This window comes from Ranitomeya variabilis, chromosome 4, assembly GCF_051348905.1.
Source record: "Ranitomeya variabilis isolate aRanVar5 chromosome 4, aRanVar5.hap1, whole genome shotgun sequence".
Lineage (NCBI taxonomy): Eukaryota > Metazoa > Chordata > Amphibia > Anura > Dendrobatidae > Ranitomeya > Ranitomeya variabilis.
Window position 1 is genome coordinate 368,951,660 of NC_135235.1, and position 21,264 is coordinate 368,972,923.

Consider the following 21,264-nt stretch of genomic DNA (forward strand, 5'->3'; position numbering starts at 1 on the left):
ATGCTGCAGCCCGCATCCGAGGGTCCGTCACAGAATGACGGCACATCGCTAGCACATGACCATTATGGCACCGATAATAGGGGTTATGGCAGCGTAACCCAGCCTTATAAGAGCCCTTCAGTTGTTACAGAAGTTTAGATGCCTGCTGTTTTTGTTTTGCCGTGCACACCACATCTTTCTCAATCCACGATAAAGTCTCCGCCTACACCTTACTCACAGTCCAGCAGTTTGTCATGTTCACCCTACTCCCCCCTCTCAGCACAGCAGCCAGCCCTTGGTCCTACAGTTGTTTTCATGTAAAAGAATGTTTCCTCCTACACATGCCAAAGCTAAGAGCTTGAACTCCACCATCTCCAATCTGTTGGCCATGGAAATGCTGCCTTTCCGCCTGGTGAATACAGATACTTTCCGAAAGCTGACGGCCATAGCAGTCCCCCAGTACCAGTAGCCTAGTCACCATTACTTCTCTAAGAAAATTGTGCCTGCATGTCATAGATAACATTACCTGTTCCCTGAAAAAAATCTATGTCTTTTAGGGTGCATTTCACCACTGACACCTGGATGAGTGAACATGAACAAGGGCACTACATTTCGCTGACTTGGCACTAGGTGACTCTGGTGATTTTGTGGGCATGTGGGGCTATTCTGAATCAGCCTGGTTTAAAGAATTTTAGTCAAAAAACAAAATAAATCAATGTATGCAATAGCAGGTTTTTGGATCATCAATGTATATAAAAAACATAACTTTTACTACCATAATTTAAAAAAAGTGCAAACAAATAGTGCAAAAACAAAGTGCTGGTGCAGACACTAACGAAACACAAAAGACAGATAGCCAATAGTGTTGAGCGATACCGTCCGATACTTGAAAGTATCGGTATCGGAAAGTATCGGCCGATACCGGCAAAGTATCGGATCCAATCCGATACCGATACCCGATACCAATACAAGTCAATGGGACTCATGTATCGGACGGTATCCCTGATGGTTCCCAGGGTCTGAAGGAGAGGAAACTCTCCTTCAGGCCCTGGGATCCATATAAATGTGTAAAATAAAGAATTAAAATAAAAAAATAGGGATATACTCACCCTCTGACGCGCCCTGGACTTTACCGCCGTAACCGGGAGCCTTCTTTGCTTCAAATGCGCGCGTTTTCTTCATTCCGTGACGTCACGGCTTGTGATTGGTCGCCTGCCGCCCATGTGGCGGCGGCACGACCAATCACAGCAAGCCGTGACGTAATTTTAGGTCCTTCAGTATTTTAAAATTACGTTCCGGCGTTGTGATTGGTCGCGACGCGAAGCGACCAATCACAAGCCGTGACGTCACGGGAGGCAGGACAAGCGCACATTTTAAAATGCGCGCGTGTCCAGCCTCCCGTGACGTCACGGCTTGTGATTGGTCGCATCGCGGCGCGACCAATCACAGCAAGCCGTGACGTAATTTTAGGTCCTTCAGTATTTTAAAATTACGTTCCGGCGTTGTGATTGGTCGCGACGCGAAGCGACCAATCACAAGCCGTGACGTCACGGGAGGCAGGACAAGCGCGCATTTTAAAATGCGCGCTTGTCCTGCCTCCCGTGACGTCACGGCTTGTGATTGGTCGCTTCGCGTCGCGACCAATCACAACGCCGGAACGTAATTTTAAAATACTGAAGGACCTAAAATTACGTCACGGCTTGCTGTGATTGGTCGCGCCGCGATGCGACCAATCACAAGCCGTGACGTCACGGGAGGCTGGACACGCGCGCATTTTAAAATGCGCGCTTGTCCTGCCTCCCGTGACGTCACGGCTTGTGATTGGTCGCTTCGCGTCGCGACCAATCACAACGCCGGAACGTAATTTTAAAATACTGAAGGACCTAAAATTACGTCACGGCTTGCTGTGATTGGTCGCGCCGCCGCCACATGGGCGGCAGGCGACCAATCACAAGCCGTGACGTCACGGAATGAAGAAAACGCGTGCATTTGAAGCAAAGAAGGCTCCCGGTTACGGCGGTAAAGTCCAGGGCGCGTCAGAGGGTGAGTATATCCCTATTTTTTTATTTTAATTCTTTATTTTACACATTTTTACATTAATGTTGTTTCGATACCGATACCCGATACCACAAAAGTATCGGATCTCGGTATCGGAATTCCGATACCCGCAAGTATCGGCCGATACCCGATACTTGCGGTATCGGAATGCTCAACACTAATAGCCAATAAAAAACTCACTGCCCCAATTTTTCTAAAGCAGAGCCAATTCTGGTCTCTATTTTGTCAGATCAAAACAAGAAAATATTGTTCCAGAAGGGTCCACCGTACCCTAGAAAACACGGGGATCCCCCCAGGTAACTGGTTAAACAGGTTGACTCTATTCACAAATATTGTTCCTGAAGGGTCTACCATACCCAAGAAAACAAGGGGGTCCCCCCAAGTAACTGGTTAAACAGGTTGACTCCGTATCCACAAAAATTGCGGTGGGGCTTTTACCTCCAACCAGAGGGAGCCATACACCATTCAAACCATACCACGCAATTTTGGAGGGTATCCTTTACAAAACCTCCCTGTTTGAAGTGTGGTTATTAGAGATCTTAAAACTGGTGGCAGTATAGTTAAGCGATATGCTATATGCAACAAAAATGCAGGATCTTCAATATACACATCCTGAAGTGACAAAGATTCCCATTTACACAGCTAGAATACACCTATACCGTTTCCCATACAGGAAAAACTTTCTGGTATAAGTTCACAACGGCTGTTGTATAGGATTACTAATAGGTTAAATCATTTTATACTCATCTGCTCTTTCTGGTTACTTTCCCAGTCTTAGTGCAGGCTGAGTTTACCTGGACCATCTCACGGCTTTCAGCAAGCTCCGCATATTCTCTCTCTGGTCCTATCTCATCAGAAAATGCCTCCCAACACGTTTCATCCTGTATAGACTCATCAGGGGATTATGGCATGTGTTCTGTGCAAATGAGCAAACGCTGGCATACCTACATCTCATCCGCTTTATATCCGGTATCAACCGGCATTCAAAGCCACATGCTTCCGGACGCCGAAAGTCAAACTTCCGGTCTGCCGGAGCGCGCTCACCTTGTGGTGGCGCGCAAGCATGTGACCGGCCTCGTGCTACCGGAAGTCCCTCCCTGGACTTCCGGTTTGTTAGAGCGCGTACACCATACAATGACGCGCACATCACCCCCGGCAACCATGATGCTCATCCACCATGACGTAACGTCAGATCCGGTTTGCGGACATTGTATTAGTATCGCCGCTTCTATCATGGACGTGCGCGCCGTCTCTATCATATATGAGGCGCAGATTCTGATCAGCCAAACTGAAAAATCATTTAGTACTGCTGCCTCATTTTATAATCAATATTGGTAAAAACCTTTACCCTAGGCCACCAAACGGTATGTGCAAGCAAAACGAAACATGTTTCTCTCATACCCTCATGGACAGAGGAACCAATAGAGGTTCCAACGGACATGAACCAAAAACACAAATGTAGTCAACCTTAATAGTGCTTTTCCCCAAGACAGCAGTGAGGCACACAGTGTGCATTGCAATTATAGACGTTCAACCTCGGGAATGTTGAGTCGTCAATGCAAAAACATTTGCAGCAGCAGGGTAAGTGTCATAAGCAATTTCTGTGAGTCGTTTCACACATTTTTTAAACCAGCATGTGCATCAGCAAAACAGAATACAAGTCTGACACATTGTGAACAACTGGAGAGGATATTGCAGGAGTATCTCGAGTTCAATATCAATGCTATCAGGGAGAATTTGGATCCTTTTGCATCTTGATCTTCAAAAATGGAAGTGTAGTTTGAGCTCGTTTGTCACGCCTTGGAGGTTTTAGATTGCCCGGCAGCCAGAGTTCTCTCCGAACTAGAGTTGAGAGAATATATTCGGAATCGGTTGCTGAATCTGAATTTTGCCATATTTGTGCCATATCGGTACCTTATTTGTGCCGAAATTTATGCTTGATGATCGGTGCTGAACATAATCAATTTTGTTCTACTCCCATTGACTGTAATGACTTTTGGCTGTGTTCGGCGAATATTTCAAAAACAATATTCGCCGCCATAATCAGAACCGAATTTGGAATAATTCACTCAACTCTACTCAGACCGTGTCTTCAGCGCTGCTGGTGGTGTCCTGACAGATGAGCACATTCGGCTGTCCCCTGAAACTGTAGACCGCCTAACTTTCATCAAGATGAACAAGTCATGGATCTCCAATGACTTTTACCTCAGTCTCAGACTGGGTAGACTAGGCGATTGTGCTTTTAGTGTGATCCATTGATCTCGTGTTATTGATGTCTATGAAACCTTTGTCATGGCTTCTGTGCTTTCTGTTGCTATTACTCCTGTTGTTATAAAAAAAAAAATTGAAATGTGAAGACTCCAAGTTGGGTCTCCATCTGGTGGGTTGCTGTTAGTGTAAGGGATCTCATAGTACAATTATGCTATTTCTACTCTGGTGAAATTGATGCCACTTTGTGGTGTGTGACAATAACTTTTGGTCTCCATCTGGTGGGTTGCCTGTAGTGGAAGGGGTGTCAGAGGCCCATTATACTATTTGTACTCTAAGGAAATTGATGCCACTTTTTTGGTGAGTGAAATTAATTCTCTGAAATGTTTGTACTCCAAGTTGTGTCTCCTTCATGTGTGTTGCCTGTAGCAGTAGGGCTCCCAGACCGGAAGGCCTGCACTTACTTTCAGTCAACTACCTGTGTTACTATCCTTACATTTTTCTAACATTAGTAATCTACCAACTAATATTTGGGCCACCTAAGAGTTGCTGTGCAAAAAGGAAGTTTTGGCTGTTTCATGAGGTATCAGGGCTTCCAGCAAAGCAGGCTTACACTGGGTAATAACCCACAGTATCTTAATTTAAACTTCCGTTCAAATCTCTAAATGCTGGCACAGTCCCTTCATGCATGACCCATGTCTGACTGCTGCTGTGCCATTGTAAAATTTCTAGTGTGGGTGAAATGATCATCAGTCACCTACCTGTGTTAGCATCCTTACATTTTTCTACCAATAATAGTCTATGAAACTGATGTTTGTGGCAACTGAGTGTGGCTGAGCAAAAATCCAGTTTCAGCTGTTGCATGAAGTATCATGGCTCCCAGCAAAGTAGGCTTACACCATTCCCTCACCCACCTCGCCTTAATTGAAACTTCAATTCAGAGCTCTAAATGGTGGCCCAGACCCTGATACCTCATGCATGGCCCAGGGCTTAATTCTGCTTTGCCATCATATAATTTCTATTGTGGGTGAAATTATCATCAGTCGACTACCTGTGTTACTATCCTTACATTTTTCTACCAATAGTAGTCTATGAAACTGACATTTATGGTACCTAAGTGTGGCTGAGCAATAATCCAGTTTAAGCTGTTACATGATGTATCAGGGCTCTCAGCAAAGCAGGCTTACACTGGTCCCTCACCCATCTTGTTTTAATTGAAACTTGATTTAAAAACTCTGAATGCTGGAGCACATCCTGATGCCTTATGCATGGCCTACGGCTGACTGCTGCTGTGCCAGTATTAAATTGCTACTGTGGGTGAATTGATCATCATCAGTCAACTACTTGTGTTACTATCCTACATTTTTCTACCAATAGTATTCTACTAAACTGATGTTTGTGGCACCTAAGTGTGGCTGAGCAATAATCCAGTTTGAGCTGTTGCATGAGGTATCAGGGCTCCCAACAAAGCAGGCTTACAGTAGTCCCTCATCCATCTCTTGTTAATTTAAACTTCAATTCAAAGCTCTAAATCCTGGAGCAGACCCTGATGCCTCATGCATGTCCAGTGGCTGACTGCTGCTGTGCAATTATCACATTTCTACTGTGGGTGAATTGATCAGTCAACTACCTGTGTTAGTATCCTCACATTTTTCTACCAATAGTAGTCTATGAAACTGATGTTTGTGGCTCCTAAGTGTGGCTGAACAATAATCCAGATTAAGTTGTTGCATGAGGTATCAGGGCTCCCAGCATAGTAGGCTTACAGCAGTCTCTCATCCACTTTGTCTTAATTTAAACTTCAATTCAAAGCTGTAAATGCTGGCCAGATCCTGATACTTCATGCGTGGCCAATGGCTGACTGCTTCTGTGCCATTATAAAATGTTCAACTGTGGGTCAAAAGATGCCACCCTCCCTGGTGTCTGCCCATAATTTTTGGAAATGTTTGGACTCCAAGTTGGGTCTACTTCATGATTGTTGTCTGAATTTCGCAGGTCTCTCAGAGCACCAGACCTATACATGTCACTCAACCACCTATTACTGATCAATGTTTCAGCTAGAAATCCTGGTCTAAGACTTGTCTTTATCCCATGCATCCATGCTGCACAATTATACTATTTGTACTCTGGGTCAATTTATGTCAATTTTCCTGGTGTCTGTCCCTTATTTGAGCTGCTTGGCAAGCTTTTTGACCCCCCTTAACCCCTTCACCCCCAAGGGTGGTTTGCACGTTCATGACCGGGCCAATTTTTACAATTCTGACCACTGTCCCTTTATGAGGTTATAACTCTGGAACGCTTCAATGGATCTTGGCGATTCTGACATTGTTTTCTCGTGACATATGGTACTTCATGACAATGGTAAAATTTCTTCTATATAACTTGCGTTTATTTGTGAAAAAAACAGATATTTGGCGAAAATTTTGAAAATTTCGCAATTTTCCAACTTTGAATTTTTATGCCCTTAAATCACAGAGATATGTCACGCAAAATACTTAATAAGTAACATTTCCCACATGTCTACTTTACATCAGCACAATTTTGGAACCAAAATTTTTTTTTGTTAGGGAGTTATAATGGTTAAAAGTTGACCAGAAATTTCTCATTTTTACACCACCATTTATTTTTAGGGACAACATCTCATTTGAAGTCATTTTGAGGGGTCTATATGATAGAAAATACCCAAGTGTGACACCATTCTAAAAACTGCACCCCTTAAGGTGCTTAAAACCACATTCAAGAAGTTTATTAACCCTTCAGGTGTTTCACAGGAATTTTTGGAATGTTTAAATAAAAATGAGCATTTAACTTTTTTTCACACAAAATTTATTTCAGCTCCAATTTGTTTTATTTTACCAAGGGTAACAGGAGAAAATGGACAACAAAAGTTGTTGTACAATTTGTCCTGAGTACGCTGATACCCCATATGTGGGGGTAAACCACAGTTTGGACGCATGGCAGAGCTCGGAAGGAAAGGAGCGCCATTTGACTTTTCAATGCAAAATTGACTGGAATTGAGATGGGACGCCATGTTGCATTTGGAGAGCCCCTGATGTGCCTAAACATTGAAACCCCCCACAAGTGACACCATTTTGGAAAGTAGACCCCCTAAGGAACTTATCTAGATGTGTGGTGAGCACTTTGACCCCGCGAGTGCTTCACAGAAGTTTATAATGGAGAGCCGTAAAAATTAAAAATCATATTTTTTCACAAAAATTATCTTTTCGCCCCCAATTTTTTATTTTCCCAAGGGTAAGAGAAGAAATTGGACCTCAAAAATTGTTGTGCAATTTGTCCTGAGTACGCTGATACCCCATATGTGGGTGTAAACCATTGTTTGGGCACATGGCAGAGCTCGGAAGGGAAGGAGCGCCATTTGACTTTTCAATGCAAAATTGACTGGAATTGAGATGGGACGCCATGTTGCGTTTGGAGAGCCCCTGATGTGCCTAAACATTGAAACCCCCCCACAAGTGACACCATTTTGGAAAGTAGACCCCTTAAGGAACTTATCTAGATGTGTGTTGAGCACTTTGACCGAACAAGTGCTTCACAGAAGTTTATAATGCAGAGCCGTAAAAATAAAAAATCATATTTTTTCACAAAAATGATATTTTCGCCCCCAATTTTTTATTTTCCCAAGGGTAAGAGAAGAAATTAGACCACAAAAGTTGTTGTGCAATTTGTCCTGAGTGCGACTATACCCTATATGTAGGGGTAAACCACTGTTTGGGCGCATAGCAGAGCTCGGAAGGGAAGGAGCGCTATTTTACTTTTCAATGCAAAATTGACTGGAATTAAGATGGGACGCCATGTTGCGTTTGGAGAGCCCCTGATGTGCCTAAACATTAAAACCCCCCACAAGTGACACCATTTTGGAAAGTAGACCCCCTAAGGAACTTATCTAGATGTGTTTTGAGAGCTTTGAACCCCCAAGTGTTTCACTACAGTTTATAACGCAGAGCCGTGAAAATAAAAAATATTTTTTTTTTCACAAAAATGATTTTTTAGCCCCCAGATTTGTATTTTTACAAGGGTAACAGAATAAATTGGACCCCAAACGTTGTTGTCCAACTTGTCCTGAGTACGCTGATACCCCATATGTGGGGGGGAACCACTGTTTGGGTGCATGACAGAGCTCGGAAGGGAAGGAGCGCCATTTGGAATGCAGACTTAAATGGATTGGTCTGCAGGCGTCACGTTGCATTTGCAGAGCCCCTGATGTACCCAAACAGTACAAACCCCCCACAAGTGACCCCATATTGGAAACTAGACCTCACAAGGAACTTATCTAGATGTGTTGTGAGAACTTTGAACCCCCAAGTGTTTCATCACAGTTTATAACGCAGAGCCGTGAAAATAAAAATTCTTTTTTTTTCACAAAAATGATTTTTAGCCCCCAAAATTTTTATTTTCCCAAGGATAACAAGAGAACTTGGACCCCAAAAGTTGTTGTCCAATTTGTCCCGAGTACGCTGATACCCCATATGTTGGGGTAAACCCCTGTTTGGGCGCACGGGAGAGCTCGGAAGGGAAGGAGCACTGTTTTATTTTATCAACGCAGAATTGGCTGGAATTGAGATCGGACGCCATGTCGCGTTTGGAGAGCCCCTGATGTGCCTGAACAGTGGAAACTCCCCAATTCTACCTGAAACCCTAATCCAAACACACCCCTAACCCTAATCCCAACAGTAACCCTAACCACACCCCTAACCCTGACACACCCATAATTCTAATCCCAACCCTAATCCCAACCGTAAATGCAATCCAAACCCTAACCCTAACTTTAGCCCCAACCCTAACCCTATCTTTAGCCCCAACCCTAACCCTAACTTTACCTCCAACTCTAGCCCCAACCCTAACCCTAGCCCTAACCCTAGCCCTAACCCTAACCCTAACTTTACCTCCAACCCTAGCCCCAACCCTAGCCCTATCCCTAACCCTAGCTCTAACCCTAACCCTAGCCCTAATGGGAAAATAGAAATAAATACATTTTTTAAAATTTATTATTCTTCCCTAACTAAGGCGGTGATGAAGGGGGGTTTGATTTACTTTTATAGTGTTTTTTTATATCGGATTTTTATGATTGGCAGCTGTCACACACTAAAAGACGCTTTTTATAGCAAAAAAGTTTTTGTGTCTCCACATTTTGAGACCTATAATTTTTCCATATTTTGGTCCACAGAGTCATGTGAGGTCTTGTTTTTTGCGGGACGAGTTGACATTTTTATTGGTAACATTTTCAGACACGTGACAGTTTTTGATCGCTTTTTATTCCAATTATTGTGAGGCAGAATGACCAAAAACCAGCTATTCATGAATTTCTTTTGGGTGTGGCGTTTATACCGTTCCACGTTTGGTAAAATTGATGAAGCAGTTTTATTCTTCGGGTCAGTACGATTACAGCGATACCTCATTTATATCTTTTTTTTATGTTTTGGCGCTTTTATACGATAAAAGCTATTTTATAGAAAAAATAATTATTTTGGCATCGCTTTACTCTGAGGACTATAACTCTTTTATTTTTTTGCTTATGATGCTGTGTGGTGGCTTGTTTTTTGCGGGACAAGATGTCGTTTTCAGCGGTACCATGGTTGTTTATATCCGTCTTTTTAATCGCGTGTTATTCCACTTTTTGTTTGGCAGTATGATAATAAAGCGTTGTTTCTTGGCTCGTTTGTATGTAATCCCTATCTGATGTATTTAAAACCTGGTCATATGTACAATACCTGTATGAGCAGGATTCAGAAAAGGAATGTCCATGTGGACACGTTGGACAGAACTACATAATTGTTTTCTTGTTTCTACAAGACTGGGGAGGCCTCCACCCCTCTTTTTTTGAGCTGTGCGCACAGGAGCCGTTCTGTCCAACGTGTCCACATGGACATTCCTTTTCTGAATCCTGCTCATACAGGTATTGTACATATGACCAGGTTTTAAATACATCAGATAGGGATTACATACATTAGTTAGGACTGCTGTGATATGGGTATACCTTGGCGATTGGTACAGCGGCTTAATATACATTTTTTGCAAAAAACGTATCAACCAAATACCCTGTTTTTTCCATCTTTTTACTAGCACTTGCTGTCCACTGTGATTTTTTTGCAACAGAGTGGTTTTGGTTTTACTGTGCTTTTTTGTGTTTTCAAGTCTCAGGCAGAAGGCGTAGTGAAGAATTAGAGGATGATGTGGTCCTCATCTCAGGTCTGGAGCAGCCTATTTAAAGTAACAGAATATTGATGAGGTAAGCAGCAAGCCATAAAGCCTAATTAAAGATACAGAAATTTGCTCAAATGAGCAGCAGGTCAGGAGGCCTAAAAAGGACTAAGCAGAAAGAAACTGTGTCTTAATCAAATCATTATCAATAGAAGAGAAGAAGGGCAAGAGTGTAGCTGAACTGGCACATAAGTTCTCTGTAAAGAGCTGCAGATGCAGTGGCACAGCAAGGAGTGTGTGGCCCTCGTCAAATGGATCCTGAAAGTAGTAGTGAGTAGTTGTACCAATGTTTCTGAGCCAGTGAGGTCCTCACAAATCAATAAAGTGATCTATATCAAATAGAAACACACACCCAGCCAGGATCCCCACTTTCCTGTAGTGTGGCGGAGCAATGATGATGCTCACTATGGCCACTACCCACATTATACCATGCCCATGTCATCCAGGGTATAGATGACAGAGAAATACGATCGGGCAGCGAGTTCTAACCAGAAACTCAACTGAAACTTTTATGCCACCCTCTACAGTATTACTACCTTTAAGAACTCCTCATATGTAACATAGAAGAATCTGCTGTCATCTTTCATTTTCATCCAGCCTTTCACATGTTCAAACCAAGATCCATACATAACTGCAAGAAAAACAATGGTTTATCTTTTAGATGAGAATTTTCTGCCCTCAGAAAACTTTCTAAACTTTAGATACTGTTTTGCAAGAATACACCTGGTGACAGCAATTATAGATTAGGCTGTATGTTTTTATATCCAGCATCAAACCTTATCCCAAGATCAATCTTTTGCGGATAACCTTTGGCTTACAAACCCAAATAAAAAAGTACATGTGTTCATGAATAGGGTTGAGCGAAACGGATCGTTCATTTTCATAAGTCGCCGACTTTTGGCAAAGTCGGCGTCTCATGAAACCCGACCCGATCCCTGTGTGGGGTCAGCCATGCGGTACGCGATCTTGGCGCCAAAGTCGCATTTCGTATGACGCGTTTAGCGCCATTTTTTCAGCCAATGAAGGAGTGTGGGCAGAGTGATGACATAGGGGTTAGGGGCGTTCACGCCTATGATCATTTTAGCGCTTGTGCTAGAGAGAGAGAGAGAGAGAGAGAGAGAGAGAGAGAAAAAAAAAAAATCCCCATTGACGTGCATAGGGTTTCGTGTTCCGGCCGATCCTCGACTTTTCGCAGTAATCGGCCGATTTCGCCCGACTCGACTTTTCAAAAAGTTGGGTTTCGCAAAACATGACTTGACCCTAAAAAGGTCAAGGTCGCTCAACCCTATTCATGAACACTAATCTTTTCTTATATATTTCTTATATACAGTAGCTGTAACTAACTATAGGTATACATGAATTCGAGTCATCCGTGGCATAATGACTGCGGTTGCGGCTGCACCCGTGACCGGCGGCTAAAGGGCCCGCCGATGCCAGCAGGAAGTTTCACTGCATGTGCGTCCTCGTACAGCTGAAGTGTATTTCACCGCACAGACCCATGCTGTTGGCCAATCAGAGGCCAACACCTGACTGCGGTGTGCATGTGACAAAGGTGAATGGCAGTGACATCATGCGCTTTCGTCACATGCTGAAGTCAGCTAATGGCTTCACAAGAGGACGCACATCTTTTACAAGTGCAGGGAAGGTGAGATTCCCATGGCACATTTCTTTGGGTCTATGGTAAACGCCACCTTCCTCAGTGCATTGAGTACTTCTGCCTACTTGTGCCTTGGACCTGCTACACATTATTACCCCAATCTGGGGTGAAGATCATAATATTTTCCAGGTAAGCTGCTGCCTTGTTCTTCTGAGGGGCTAGGATCCAGTTCATGGCCCACTGAAAGGTGGCTGTAGCTTCCTGTAGTACAAACGGCATCCGGTACATATTGAAAACATCCGTCTGGCATACATAAAGTTGTCTTCTCCTTGGCTTATTCTGTCATGGGGGTCTGTCACTATCACTTCGTTAAATCCAAGGTGGTTATATACCTTGCCGGTCCAAGACTCTTTATCAGCTCATCGAAATGCAGCATTGGATATGAGCAGACTTTGGGAGACTTCATTCAGCTTCCTATAGTTGTTACAGAACCTCCACTCGCTATTGGGTTTTGTAACCAGGATAATCAGGCTAATCCACCTGCTCTTGGATTCCTCAATGACTTTGATGATTCAACATATGCCTTACTTCTTTGGTGATCAGCTCTCTCTCGGGCTCGGGAATTCGATAGGGCTTCAAATTCTACCACATATTGGTTGCGGGTGACCTTGGTATACCCCTGCAAATCTGAATACAGGTCCCTAATCAGCTTCAGAAATTCCAGACATTGCTGTTTTGAGGCCTTTAATAGCATCTCATCTATTGTTACTTTTTCAATATCTGCTTCTAGCTTGATTAGAAAAGGCCCTGGTCTTGCCCTGGTTTGATGAGATTGACGTGGTACACTTGGTACGGTTTACATCTTCCTTTTTGATGAACCTTGTAGTTCACTTTACCAAGCTTTGCCACTACCTCATAGGGACTTTGCCATTCAGCCAAGAACTTACTCTGTGGGAATAAGTATGAAGACTTGGCCTCCTGAGTAGTGTTGAGCGATACCTTCCGATATTCAAAAGTATCGGTATCGGATTGGATCGGCCGATATTCAAAAAATATCGGATATCGCCGATACTGATACCCGATACCAATGCAAGTCAATGGGACCAAAATATCGGCATTAAAATAAACCCTTTCTTTCCTTGTGGGCTCATTCTACAAGAAGGAAAACAACTAAGAATAATGTAAAATGTATTGAGGGAGGTGAAGGAGACATTAAAGGCATAGAGGTTTAGCCCAATCAAATGGAATAGCAGGAATTAATTTTTTTTTTTTTTTAAGATGTTCGGAGTTACAAAGATATTAACTATGTTAAGATTTTTTATATTTTGTCAGATATTGATGTTTCACTAATTCCATGCTCTTCACCTTCTTTTTTACTTCTCCGACACTTTCTTCTTCATCATCCTCAGCAGCAGCATTTTTACATCAACTTCTTCACCTTATTCATCTTCTTCTTCACCTTCTTCCTATTATTCTTTTTTGTTACATTCTTCATATTCTTTTTATTAAACTATTATTCTTCTTCATATTCTACTTCTTCATCATATTCTTATTTGTGACAGGCATTCCTGCAGTTGTTATCTATAAAAGTTTGAAGATTACACCTTCCGTTCTGCCTGTCACAAAAGAGTTACAACAGGATTTGGCTGCGTCCAGTTTGGCCTGCAGCAGCAGGCTTTTTCCAGGGGCACCACGAGGAGGAACGGACTCACCCCCATACACTGCTTAGTCTTCTTCTGCTTATAATTTAGGTAATATCTTTTGCTCAGATTTTTAGTCTTATGCTTAATGTTCTTCTGCTCTTTGTTCTGCAGCTTCTTGTTCTTCTGCTTCTCGGTCTTCAGGGTCGTCGTCTCCAGGGTCGTCGTCTCCAGGGTTGTCATCTCCGGGGTCGTCGTCTTCGGGGTGGTCTTCAGGGTCATTGTCTCTAGGGTCGTCGTCTCAGGGGTCGTCGTCTCTGGGGTCGTCGTCGTCTTAGAGGTGGTCTTCAGGGTCGTCGTCTTTAGGGTCTTGAACTTGGAAATGTAGCAGAAGGTACAAGAAGGCTGAGGAAATGCCGAGAACCAGCTGACAGTACTGGAACCCGGATGGCTACCCGAAGGTCCATGAGCCAATGGAATTACCGAGGACCAGCTGATGGTACTGGAACCCGGTTACTAAGCAGGAGGTACCCGTGCCAGAAAGCACTACCAAGAACCACCTGACATTGGTGGAACTTGGATACCCAGTAGGAGGCACCTAAGCCAAAGGCTGTGCCCGGAACCAGCTGACGGTACTGGAACCAGGGGGACCTATTCAAGATTGTCTTCCTAAGAACCAGCTAATGGTGCTGGAACTCAGATAGGCAGCAGAATGTCCACAGAGAAAACAAAAGTTGCTAGGCCACGAACCGGCCGTAGTTACTGAAAATCCACAGTCCTACAGGGGGAGCTTGTCCTATTGGCACTACGGAACCAGCCTTGATTGCCAGTTCCTGCAGCCCACATAGGAAGCACCTAAACTGCATACACCATAGAGTCGGCTAACCCGACCGCAACACGACAGAACAACGTATTGGAGGCAAAGTGACCTTGACACTACCCGGAAACAGCTGGCGTGCTGGAACCAGACTGGGCAACTGGCAGTGTTGGAGCCCAGGGATTACATGACAAACAGAGTGTAGGCTGAGGCCTAATTGGAGCAAGTTGAAATGGAACCTTTAACCCCCCAAGGCATTAGCAGCTAGAAGAGCCACCTTGTGCAGCAGTAATGCTACACAAGGAAAAGGTGGCTCTTTTAATTATGCTCCTTGCACACGCTGAACGAAACACTTATAAAATTTGGCCCCTCATACAGTGAAACCGTCCCGGAGGCGGGACATTCCTTCTTAATGAGACGCAGCGCAGCTGTCATTCATACCCCTTTGGCGCCGGGCGCAGCCTCCTGAACGTTGTTTGTTTGTGTACCGGAGTCTGCGCTGTTGTGTTATCCGACTGAAGACGACTGCCACCGCGCTGCTTTTTATAGGCCAAGGACCCTTTGTGACACGTGAGGGCTCCAGCCCATTGTGACATGTGAGGGTTCCAGACCATGGCCAAGGGCCAATTGTGACACATGAGGGTTCCGTGAACAGATGCTATCTAATGCAGGCAGCGCACCTGGTTGCTAGAAAGCATTAGAATACTCACACAGGTGGAGATAGGCAGCGTATTCGAGATCAGCACAGACACGATTTTTCCTTTTTTTTAATACATATACACCAAATTTAAAAGTCAGTGGTCCACAAGAGGGAAACAAGGTTTTACAAAAGAATTCATGCGGTCACAAATGTGGTATGTATGGCAGAACTACTCATTGGATACTTCAATTTAAACGCCAAGTACTGACAGCAGGGGGGCCTAACTTTGTAGATGGATGGTACAGTATATATGCAACACGGTAACAAAGGCCTAATACAGGCCTACATCTTAACACACCTGATGCAACCAGTAAAGACAAGTTGATTGATTGATTGCATTTTGAATGCAATATAATGCTTGAAATACATAGGCGAAAGCAAGGCAAGGCACACACACAAAATGTTGCAAAAGGTCAAGCGAAAGCGAGCAAAATGCTACACTTGGCATCTGAAATGTGCTTCTTTGACCCTGAAAAGAATTCACATCGTGGGTTAAAACACAACTTGCGCTGATTTCAATTCAATCTGTTTTTGGAAACCGGATCAGAGAAGGAGTGCACTGTTCCCGGAGATACTGCAATAACGGGTCAATGCGTGAGTGGACAGAGCAAGTTCTTTTCCCATCTCCCTGTTCTAAAAATCCATTTAATAAATGGTCCCCAATTAGGAGACGTATCAGATATTAAACTGATAAGAACAGATACTACAATTGATCTTGGGCGGCGGCGACGACGACGATCATAGCCAAAAGGCCCGAGAAGCGATAACCAAAAATGGTTTTGTACTTGTGCCGCCTTGAGGCCTGACACTGATCCTTCATCCTAGCCAGAAGGCCAAGAAGCAATAACCAGAACTCGTTTTGCACTTGTGCCGCACCAAGGCCTAACACTGATACCCTTTAGGGAGATGGAGCAAAAGATTGCCCTGAGGAGGACATTTTAGCAAACCGGACGCCTTCACAATGGCCGTTCTGCTGTTTGTTCAAGCTGTGAGCCCCTCGTTTTTAATCTGCATAACCCCACCTATTGTAACCCTCCTACCCCTCTTTGTTCCTATGTGCCCTCAGGAGGAGGTGTGCGAGAGGGAAATTAAAAAAACAAACAAGCGAGCAGCTGTCTTCCCTTAGCTCTCCAGATGCCGGGTACAGAGACTGAAGACGACTGCCACCGCGCTGCTTTTTATAGGCCAAGGACCCTTTGTGACACGTGAGGGCTCCAGCCCATTGTGACATGTGAGGGTTCCAGACCATGGCCAAGGGCCAATTGTGACACGTGAGGGTTCCGTGAACAGATTCTATCTAATGCAGGCAGCGCACCTGGTTGCTAGAAAGCATTAAAATACTCACACAGGTGAAGGTAGGCAGCGTATTCGAGATCAGCACAGACACGATTTTTCCTTTTTTTTAATACATATACACTAGGGTTGAGCGACTTTCATTTTTTTAAGATCGAGTCGGGTTTTGTGAAACCCGACTTTGTCCAGAGTCGAGTTGAGTGCATTCGGCCGATTATCGCTAAAAGTCGGGGATCGACCGAAACACGAAACCCAATGCAAGTCAATGGGGAAGCATAGTCGGCAGTGAGTGGAGGCCAGGAAAACACCTACAGTGCCCATTTTAATGCCAAAAACATCCATTCTTGTTTCTGAAGCTTGTCAATCTTAATTATCTTTATAATAATAGTTGGGCATTGGAAATTGGGGGTCATTTGGCAAAAGTTGTGGGGGGTAGGGCTGGTTCAAGGTTTTAGTGGGCCCAGGAAACGTGGACTACATCACGGCGGTGGAGCAGTGAGAGGTAAGTATGTCAAGTTTGCAAGTGCTGTGATCCTAAGCAAGCAGGGGGGGCCCACTCGTTGGCATTGGCATTGGCACAGGGCCCCTCAAAGTACAGCGGTGTGTTTGCACGGCGGGGTCGCCTCCCACCAGCAGCGACACTTTTGCGTACTCTGAGGGGCCCTGTGCCAGTGACGTCGCCAACGTGTATGCCCCCCCCCCACCTGATGAAGGAACCTGCACTTTCATCTGCACCTTCCTCTTTGTCCCTGTGTAAGGTGGTATAACATGCGGGAAGGGGAACCTTACTTTCAGCAGGGTCAGATTCTGGCTGTGTAGAGTGCAAGGGGAATGTAGTGGTCTAGGTCAATGTACCAGCAGACTCATCTAGCAGTGGCTGGGCAATGGGCAGGATGAGGAGGAAACAGATATAGGGCCAAAGAATAAAGTAGGCTAAATACAGTTCAAAATTGGTAACAGGACTAAACAGGCGGCATTGCTTTGTTCAGTGGAGTAGCAAACCCAGGAGCAGCAAACACTGTTTTAAGGGCCCAACCACAAAAGTAGGCCAAATGCAGTTTAATATCTGCTACTATAGGCCAAAAGACTGAAGCTCAGCTTTATACAGTGGAGGACAACACCAGGGAGCGGCAGACACCGTTAGTAGGCCGTAACCACCAATTTTTGTTTAAAAAAGCACTTAATGACAGCCAGAAGGTTGAAGTTCAGCTTTATACAGTTGAGGACAACACCAGGGAGCGGCAGACACCGTTAGTAGGCCGTAACCAAAGTTGAAGGCCAAATGCAGTTTAATATCTGATACTTTAGGCCGAAAGCCTAAAGACTGAAGCTCAGCTTTATACAGTTGAGGACAACACCAGGGAGCGGCAAACAGAGTTATTAGGCCCCAACCACCAATTTTTTTTTAAAAAAAGCACTTAATGAGAGCCAGAAGGTTGAAGCTCAGATTTATTCACTTGAGGACGACACCAGGGAGCGGCAGACACCGTTAGTAGTCCCTAACCACCATTTAAAAAAAAAAAAACACTTAATGAGAGCCAGAAGGTTGAAGCTCAGATTTATACAGTTGAGGACAACACCAGGGAGCGGCAGACACCGTTAGTAGGCCATAACCAAAGTTGAAGGCCAAATGCAGTTTAATATCTGATACTATAGGCCGAAAGCCTAAAGACTGAAGCTCAGCTTTATTCAGTTGAGGACAATACCAGGGAGCGGCAGACACCGTTAGTAGGCCGTAACCACCAAGTTTTGTTTAAAAAAGCACTTAATGACAGCCAGAAGGTTGAAGTTCAGCTTTATACAGTTGAGGACAACACCAGGGAGCGGCAGACACCGTTAGTAGGCCGTAACCAAAGTTGAAGGCCAAATGCAGTTTAATATCTGATACTTTAGGCCGAAAGCCTAAAGACTGAAGCTCAGCTTTATACAGTTGAGGACAACACCAGGGAGCGGCAAACAGAGTTATTAGGCCCCAACCACCAATTTTTTTTAAAAAAAGCACTTAATGAGAGCCAGAAGGTTGAAGCTCAGATTTATTCACTTGAGGACGACACCAGGGAGCGGCAGACACCGTTAGTAGTCCCTAACCACCATTTAAAAAAAAAAAAAAACACTTAATGAGAGCCAGAAGGTTGAAGCTCAGATTTATACAGTTGAGGACAACACCAGGGAGCGGCAGACACCGTTAGTAGGCCGTAACCAAAGTTGAAGGCCAAATGCAGTTTAATATCTGATACTATAGGCCGAAAGACTAAAGACTGAAGCTCAGCTTTATTCAGTTGAGGACAACAACAGGGAGTGGCAGACACCGTTAGTAGGCCGTAACTACCAACTTTTTTTAAAAACAGCACTTAATGAGAGCCAGAAGGTTGAAGCTCAGATTTATTCAGTTGAGGACAACACCAGGGAGCGGCAAACAGAGTTATTAGGCCCCAACCACCAATTTTTTTTTAAAAAGCACTTAATGAGAGCCAGAAGGTTGAAGCTCAGATTTATTCAGTTGAGGACAACACCAGGGAGCGGCAAACAGAGTTATTAGGCCCCAACCACCAATTTTTTTTAAAAAAGCACTTAATGAAAGCCAGAAGGTTGAAGCTCAGATTTAGACAGTGGAGGAAAATTTGAATTAGGGACTGCAGACAGACTTAGTAGGCTGTCCCCTGTGGACCATGCATCCACCACATTAACCCATTGCGCCGTAATGGCCACGTAACCTTCCGTGGCCATGCCTACAGGTCCATGCGTCTGTTGTCAGGTGCACCTTTGTACTCACAGATTGCCAGAGTGCATGGACAATGGAGGTGGTGCTGGTGGAGGGCTGGGATGGCTTTTCTTGCAAAAGAAGTGTCGACTGGGTAGCTCGTAGCGTGGGACAGCGTAGTCCATCATGGCTTTTTTAATATTATATAAAATAAAGAAATAGGCTCTATGCACTTTAATATAGGTTCCAGGGGTACACAGGCAGCATTGGTGTGGTCAGCGGAGGAGGAGGATTGCAAGGAGGGACCGCAGACAGGCTTACTAGGCCTAAAATAAATAAAAATAGGCTCAAGGCAGTTTTAAATCGGTTACATGGATACACAGGCAGCATTGTGGTCAGCGGAGGAGGAGGATTGCAAGGAGGGACCGCAGACAGGCGTACTAGGCCTAAAATAACTTAAAATAGGCTCAAGGCAGTTTTAAATCGGTTATATGGATACACAGGCAGCATTGTGGTCAGTGGATGAGGATTGCAAGGAGGGACCACAGACAGGCGTACTAGGCCTAAAATAACTTAAAATAGGCTCAAGGCAGTTTTAAATCGGTTATATGGATACACAGGCAGCATTGTGGTCAGTGGATGAGGATTGCAAGGAGGGACCGCAGACAGGCTAACGAAGGCCTAAAATAACAAAAAATAGGCTCAAGGCAGTTTTAAATCGGTTACATGGATACACAGGCAGCATTGTGGTCAGTGGATGAGGATTGCAAGGAGGGACCGCAGACAGGCTAACGAAGGCCTCAAATAACAAAAAATAGGCTCAAGGCAGTTTTAAATCGGTTATATGGATACAAAGGCATCATTGTGGTCAGCGGAGGAGGAGGATTGCAAGGAGGGACCGCAGACAGGCGTACTAGGCCTAAAATAACTTAAAATAGGCTCAAGGCAGTTTTAAATCGGTTACATGGATACACAGGCAGCATTGTGGTCAGTGGATGAGGATTGCAAGGAGGGACTGCAGACAGGCTAACAAAGGCCTAAAATATGTTATGTTTGGCTGGTGGTTAGGAGCACTAGAAATGACCAGATGAGCAAACTAGCAATACGGGACGAGCTCTGGGAAGTGGGAGCTCTGCTGACCGCAACCCCTAATCCTATCACAACAACTAGAAATAGCCGAGGAGCGTTCCTGACTCTGCCTAGACGCCTCTTCACAGCCTAAGAGCTAACTACCCCTAAAGATAGAAAATACAGCCTACCTTGCCTCAGAGAAATTCCCCAAAGAAATAGGCAGCCCCCACATATATTGAGTGTGAGTTAAGATGGAAGTCACAAACACAGGAATGAAATAGATTTCAGCATAGGAGGCCAGACTAACTAAACAGACAGAGGATAGAAAAGGTATCTTTGCGGTCAGCATAAAAAACTAACAAAAAACCACGCAGAGTGTGCAAAAGAAACCACCGCACCGACTCACGACGCGGTGGTGCCACTCTGCATCCCAGAGCTTCCAGCTAACAAGATTAAATCATAATAGCAAGCTGGACAAAAACACAGTGGTAACAAATAAGCTAGCAGGGACTTAGCTTTTGCTAAACAGGTCATCTGAAAGATCCAAGAGAACTGAACCAGTACTAGGACATTGACAGCTGGCATCAAGTAAAGATCTGAGTGGAGTTAAATAGAGCAGCCAGCCAAGGCCTGAATGAGATCAGCTAGAGAAGGAATCTCAGAACCAACAGCTCCAACCACAGCCACCAGAGGGAGTCCATGAACAGAACTCACCGAAGTACCATTCATAACCACAGGAGGGAGCTCGAGAACAGAATTCACAACAGTACCCCCCCTTGAGGAGGGGTCACCGAACCCTCACCAGAGCCTCCAGGCCGCTCCGGACGAGCCAAATGAAAGGCACGAACAAGATCGGCAGCATGAACATCAGAGGCAACTACCCAGGAATTATCCTCCTGACCATAACCTTTCCACTTGACTAGGTACTGAAGTTTCCGTCTCGAAATACGAGAATCCAAAATCTTCTCCACCACATACTCC

General features: G+C 44.5%; 1 protein-coding gene and 1 pseudogene across 1 annotated transcript in view; both read right to left on the reverse strand.

The window, feature by feature from the left end:
* LOC143767880 (sulfotransferase 2B1-like) overlaps positions 1-12,340 on the reverse strand; it is a 70,381-nt gene extending 58,041 nt beyond the window's left edge. Inside the window, exons 1-2 of the mRNA XM_077256402.1 lie at positions 12,217-12,340; positions 11,001-11,095 (exon numbers count right to left, since the gene is read on the reverse strand). Coding sequence (XP_077112517.1) covers positions 11,001-11,095; positions 12,217-12,340 — 219 coding nt within the window. The remainder of the gene's footprint in view (positions 1-11,000; positions 11,096-12,216) is intronic.
* A 3,427-nt stretch (positions 12,341-15,767) lies between these two features.
* On the reverse strand, positions 15,768-15,983 carry LOC143771161 (U2 spliceosomal RNA; annotated as a pseudogene).
* Positions 15,984-21,264: the final 5,281 nt, after the last annotated feature.